Genomic DNA, 6481 nt, shown 5'->3' on the forward strand with positions numbered 1-6481 from the left:
TTTATAACGCATGTTTGGCGAAAAGACTGCCATCCTTCTGTTGCGCATGCACAGAGTTGAATTGCGCGTCAACATGGGCACTGCTGTGCGTGCACACACTATGGGACATGTTGAAAAGGAAAAAAAAAAAATGCTACATATTGTCCCACCGGTTGCTCCACATGTTGTCCCACCGGTTGCTCCACATGTTATCCCACTGGTTGGTCTACCTGATATCCCACCGGTTGGTCCACCTGATATCCCACCGGTTGGTCCACCTGATATCCCGCCGGTTATACCTTCACCTATGTCAACACACTTCTGCGATCGTTTCCAACACGACAGGGTGTACAGAATGCACTTTTTTTTTTTTTAGTTCACTCGGAGGGGCTAAACGGTGGAACTGCTGAACTGCTGAGCTGCGGAACCGTGGGTCATGTGTTAACGAAGCAGTTATGAACTCCCCCCCCTTCACATGGGAAGATACAACACGAAGAGAACAGAGATGAAAAAAGTGGTCTCGTTTTTTTTCCCCCTTTGTGTTATCACCCTCCTCGCCTACTTGAACGATGTGAAATTGGCAGGATGTGTTAGTAGGGCCGTCAGAAGGGACGCTAGGAAGAACGCAGGGACAGCCCAATGGAGACATAGCATGGAACCCCTTGGGGGGCACCATCAATCGGGGGAAGCGTTACAATCGGGAGAAGCGCCACAATCGGGAGAAGCGCCACAATCTGGGGAAGCACCACAATCGCGGGAAACGCAGCAATCGCAAAAATCGCAACAATCGCAACAATCGCAACAATCGCAGCAATCGCAGCAATCGCAACAATCGGCACAAACGAAGCAGCCTCCAGTGGCTAATCGGAACCCCAGCGGCGCAGAGAAGAAGGACACGACTGAACAAGAGGAACAAAACAAAAAAGGGCTCTACTCCTTCGTGTCACTGAAGTTCATACCCTTCATCGTGCACTCACTAATCCACACGGGGGTTAATCAAATCCCCAGGGAAGTGGAAGAGAAGCATATTTACAATTTTGAAAAAAGTCCAGCAGTTAGATATATGCTCATAGCTCAGGAGCGCCGTGATAACTTCATGTACATTTGTTTTCTCGTCGTATCTTTTGTGGTGGTCATTTTAATCGCAATTTTTATTTTTAAATTTTTTTTCAACCTTTGACACAGTAATGTTGTTAGTGATCACACTGGGGGGAGTGACATGTGACCCGTTAAATGGGCATATACACACACGTGCGTGACATCATAAAAAAGGTGAACTCTCCCCAGAAAAAATTATCACCCCAGTGGGGAGGATTCCCTTCACGTGTTGTTCAGGCAGAAATGAATTAAATTGGGACTAGTAACATGTTGGAAAAAAAAAATAAAAAATAAAATAAAAAATACAATAAAATAAAAAATAAATAAAATAAAATAAAATAAAATAAGTGAACACATTTGTGCACAATACATATGTGCACCTAGCGGTCAACACTCCGAGCGCGATCTCATCAACTCTGAACTCTGCGCGCCTAATCGTGTAAAGAGGTACAATTATTTCTACAGATCCTTGGTGCTATGTTCGCAGGGTTACTTGGAGCTCTTGTCATTCTTTCCCCCCCCGGTGTTCTTGTTCCCCTTGCCCGCGCCCTTACTCTTATTCCCTTTTCCCTTTCCGCCACTAGCCTTAGCATTACTGGACGCCACACTTCCCGTGGGCGCTTTCTGCTCATTTGTGTTTTTCTGTGGGGCTGCGTCGACGCTCTTCTTGGGCGTATTCGATTCGGTGAAACTATTACTGTTGCCGCTCTGTGCCATTTTATTATCTTTAATTTTGGTCGAACTGTCATCAAGGGGTAGGGGGTGCAAACCGCTGCTGTTCGGAGGGGCAGTTGCCCCGTCGCTTCGGCCCATTTCTAACCCGCCTTTGGTGGCCAATTCTCCTGCATAGGGACCTCCGCTATTACCACAGTTGTTCTTCTTGTTGTTGTTCTTATTTTTGCTGCTGTTGTTGTTGCTGCCGCCGTTGTTACTGCTGCTGTTGCCAACAGGTTGGCTGGTGGCGCCTCCCTCCTCCGTGTGGGCACTGCTACTCACGCGGAGAAATGGTAGTCCTCCCAAAATCGAGCTTCCACTCACAAGGGCACTGCTGTGCTGCTCCTCTGACGGCATCGCATCCTTGCGCCCACTGGGTCTGGACAGCCCGCTGGACTTCACCTGCCCACTATTCATATACACTGCCAAGCTACTACTCAGGTCAAAGTTCATGTTGGTTCTTTGCGCACGGGGACTGCTACTGCTGTTTATATCTTTAAAATTGGGAGAACTCTTTTTCTTCTGCGTCGCCCCGGTGCTCACTTTCAGCTGTTCGTGTTTCATTTCGTTGCCGCTTCCATTACTTTTGGGAGCATTTGAGTAGCTTGCCGAGTGGTTCTGAGTGCTACTGCTAACACTTTGCTTTTCTTCATCCATGTGCTTCTTCGCATTGGATTGCTTCTTCCCAAGGGAGATTTGCACCTTCCCGTTGGTATTTCGATCCCGAATATCTGCCTCCACAAAAGAACTCGCCCCTCCTCCTCCTCTGCCTTTGGTGCCAACCTGGGCATTATTATTGCCTCCCTTACTACTCTCGTTATGGTCCCCAATCACAGTGCTACTGCTGATTCCTTCTTGGTCTGCCTTCTGTTTCATCAGATTGTAAATCAAATTCTGTTGTCTCTCGTCGAAGTCTTTAAATTTATTCGCCAGCTCTACATTGGCATAGGTCTTGTTGAAATGGGTAGAGCCCAGGGGGTTACTAAACTGCATTACTAGGCTGTTACCAATTCCATTATTGCTAACGTTGCCGCTATTCAGAGGTGTTCCCTCTGTGAACGTTCTATTTACTTCTGCGTAGGTGTGGGGGTGTTTTCCATTTGGCACATCAGTATTGGGGCTTCTCGCGGAGGTTGTGTTTATTATGTCGTATGCGTTGTTTAAAAAAAGCATGTGTTTGTTGGGCTCTCCTGCAGGGTGCATATTCATGGGGAGGTGGGATCCACTGGTGCTGCTCATCAGGTCGCTTGGCGGGATGATGTTGGCTTTGCTCCTGGGGTTGTTTCCGCTGTTGCTGGGCTCTTCCTTCCCTTCCTCGGGGTTGAAGAACGAGTTCGCGTGGCCATACTTCCTCAAAAACACGGAGTTCACCTTGGCGTCATAGAGGTTGCTGTAGCTGTTCGAGGGGTGCACATGCGCGAGGCCTCTCACACTTCCACCGCCAACGTTTCCACCGCTGGCATTTCCACCGCTAACGTTTCCACCGCCGACATTCCCGCCGCTGACGTTGCTGCTGCTACGCGGCTCGACCGCCTTGCCGGTGCCCTCCGCCCCCAGCAGGCTGTACTTGGCCGGCACGTTCCTCCTGGCCCCATTCTGCAGGCCCACCATCATCCCGTGGCTGTTACTCTCAGGGAAAAAGGCGTCCGCCACCATGTGATTCATGTGACTCCCGCTGCCTCCGCTATTCAGGTTCATTGATTTAAACAGGTCCTTGCTATTTAGATCCGATAGCATATTCACGATATTCGACTCGCTCATGCTCTTCGTCGGCTCGCCTCCTCCGCATGCGAAGTTATTCTTCATTGCATTCTGGTACTTCATGTTAGGTAGGTTTTGTCCTCCATGATTGTTTTCGTTCAGGTAGTGCCCAATGGGGAGGTCTCCCCTAACTGGGATGTCTCCCCTAACTGGGATGTCTCCCCTCACTGGGATGTCACCCCTCACTGAGAGGTCACCACTCATCGGTCCAAAGTTCCCCAGTCTCTTAAATAACAACGCGTTTGGGGTGCTATTCAGTAGGTCCATATCATGTGCGCCCTTTTCCATGCGGCTCAAATTGTTGTTATTGTAGGAGGAGGATGCGGAAGGAGGTGGGGGCGAGGGAGACACAAGTAGTTCATTCATATAGTTCGGAACGGAATTATTGCTATTTATTCGAAAGTCCTGAGGTAGCTGTTTCCTTTCCATTTGATTCCCTCTCGGCATTGTGTTGTTAAGCATGTCCTTGTAGTCCTGGGCCATCTTCGCGTTGCTGTTCTTACTCATCATGTTATTGTGGTGAATGAAGTTATCCGTTACGTTGGCAAACAGTGCTCGATACTTCATTTCCAGGTTTTCGTTCATGTAGTTATTTTCCTCCATAAGGGGGGTACTGAGATGATTGCCACTCCTATTTGTGCACTCGGTGTGGTAGTTAGCGGCGTCGTACTTAGCAGCGTCGTACTTAGCAGCGTCGTACTTGGCGGCCTCGTACTTAGCGGCCTCGTTTATGGCGATCGGTTCTTCCTTGTCTTCCTTTGCTCTACTCAAATTATTTTTGCAAAAGATCTCCGCGATGGTGTTTCCAAAGCTTTGCGATTGTGGGTAAGCATTCACGTTTGCGCTGAGTGCGTTGTTGCCGTCGATACCGCCCATGTTGCCGTTGGCACCGCCCATGTTGTTGTCGGCGAACTGGTAGGCACCCGCGTCATCAGGGGGTTCATCCGCATGGTCCTTTCCACTGTGGTTACCGCCACCACCTACGTTGCCGTCCTTTTTCTTCTTCTTCCTCTCGCGGGCCTTCTGCTTCTTCCTGTCGTAACTGTCCAAGTCGTCCTCCTCGCGATCGGCTTCAGGCACAAGGTTATTAGCGGGTTCCATATTCCGTTCCTCCGCTCGGCCCAACGCACTAGTGCCAACCTTATGTTCAAACGTATTGCTCAAAATATTTTCATAAAAACTGTTCATTTTTTTAATATTCTCATTTTCCTCATTATTGCTACTGTCCTTCATTCGCATGATGTGTTTCTGCTCGAGAATTCTTTTTTTTTTCTTCTCCTGCTCCTTTTCGAATTCTTCCTTGTCATTTTTGTTGTTTATAAAATGCTGTATAGATGCTTTGAAGTCATCTAAGAAGGACATATTGGTTGCCTTTCCGCCTTGACCGCTTCGCGCGTGGGACTTGCCAACACCGCTGCTCAGGCTGTTCATACTGCTCAAGCTGTTCATACTGCTCGGGCTGTTCATACTGCTTATACTGCTTGCGAAGTTGGGGGGAGGGCCGAGGAGTGGGTGCTCATTTTCGCCTTTCTTTTGCGTGATTTTCTTTTCCATATCGTGATACGAATTCAACACTCTGCTGTTGCTGTTGCTGTTGTTGTTGCTACCTCCGCTATAAAAGTGGTCGAAGTGGTCACTATCGTAACTTCCTCTATTCAAGTTCGTGCTCAGGTTTATTTCTTTCAATTTTTTTTCGTTTGATGGGGACTTCGCCATCGCCAAATGGTTCATCGGTTCCGCGTGGCAGCAGCTGCAGTTGAGGTGGGCGTGGCTTCCTACATGATTACCACAGTGGCTGCCACAGTGACTACCCCCTGCGTGGGTACCTCCTCCATGAGTACCGCTGTGCCCAGTAGCCTTCCCCGGGGCTGCCAGCTGGTTGGTCGGGAGATGCAGGATGCTCAGGTTATTCGTGCTGAAGGAGTTACTTTTGTAATTTCCGACCCCATACAGATGACCGTTCCCATACTTGCTCTTCACCTGCATCGCGTTGGCATCATTATAGGAGCTGTTTTTCAAGATCTTGGATTTCTCGATGGGGGGGTTGCTTCCTCCTCCGGGGACACCACCCAGGTTGTTCAGGAGCACTCTGCCATCAAGGTTTATTCGATCGTCCATTCCGATCCTTCCGTCTATGCCGCTTCTACTCTCCGCCTCCCCACTGTAATTAACCTTTCCGTACAGGTCGTGCAATTTGTTCAAATTGGTGGCGTTACTGGCGTTACTGGCATTACTGGCATTGCTAGTATTGCTGGTGTACGGGTTGGCCCCCGCCACTAGTGCTCCTTTTAGGTGGTCGTGCATACCTGGGTAGGCCATGCCGGGGAAGTGGCCCACCTCTTTCAGGATTTTCTGCTCGTGGAGGCTACCTTGCCTCTCCTGGTTGAAGTTCATGTAGCCGGCGTTGGCGCTGCCTCCGTTGTGGAATTCCCTCCTGTGGGCGCCCGGGTCGTGCAGGCCCATTCCGCCGCTAAATGAGCCGCTGAAGGAGCCACTAAAAGCGGCATCCACGCCGCTAACAGCGCTAACACCGCTAACGCCGCTAATACCGCTAATAGCGCCTCCCATAGCCATTGCGCCCTTTTCGAGTCGGAACTGCTCCGCACCAACGAACCCATAATCAGGCGTTCCGCCATTTCCCGCATTGTCACCAAAGCGTAGAGAAGGTTGGCGCCTCTCCTTATTGTTCACAATCTCCCTGCTTCGATTGAGCACCCTAAGCATTTTCTCATAAATTTCATTGCGTCTAATCATGACGTATTCATTAATGAGGTACTTCTGAAGGACCTTATCGATAAGAGTGATCAAAAAATTGTAAATCGTTTTCTTCCTTTCGTACACATCGAACATACGACATCTATCCTTATACAAAATGTACACAAAATTCTGTTCCTTTATATTCTCCTTAATCAAATTATTGGCATCATTT

The 6481-nt window shown here is 49.0% G+C and overlaps 1 protein-coding gene across 1 annotated transcript; it reads left to right on the forward strand.

The window, feature by feature from the left end:
• Nucleotides 1-454: 454 nt before the first annotated feature.
• On the forward strand, nt 455-1159 carry PCYB_103010 (hypothetical protein; the record flags this gene model as incomplete). The annotated part of the gene is made up of 2 exons (XM_004222850.1): nt 455-568; nt 869-1159. 2 exons carry the CDS (start codon nt 455-457, stop codon nt 1157-1159), a joined length of 405 nt encoding a protein of 134 aa, XP_004222898.1.
• Between the last annotated feature and the right edge of the window lie 5322 nt (nt 1160-6481).

The sequence above is a fragment of the Plasmodium cynomolgi genome, chromosome 10 (assembly GCF_000321355.1).
Source record: "Plasmodium cynomolgi strain B DNA, chromosome 10, whole genome shotgun sequence".
Taxonomy (NCBI): domain Eukaryota; phylum Apicomplexa; class Aconoidasida; order Haemosporida; family Plasmodiidae; genus Plasmodium; species Plasmodium cynomolgi.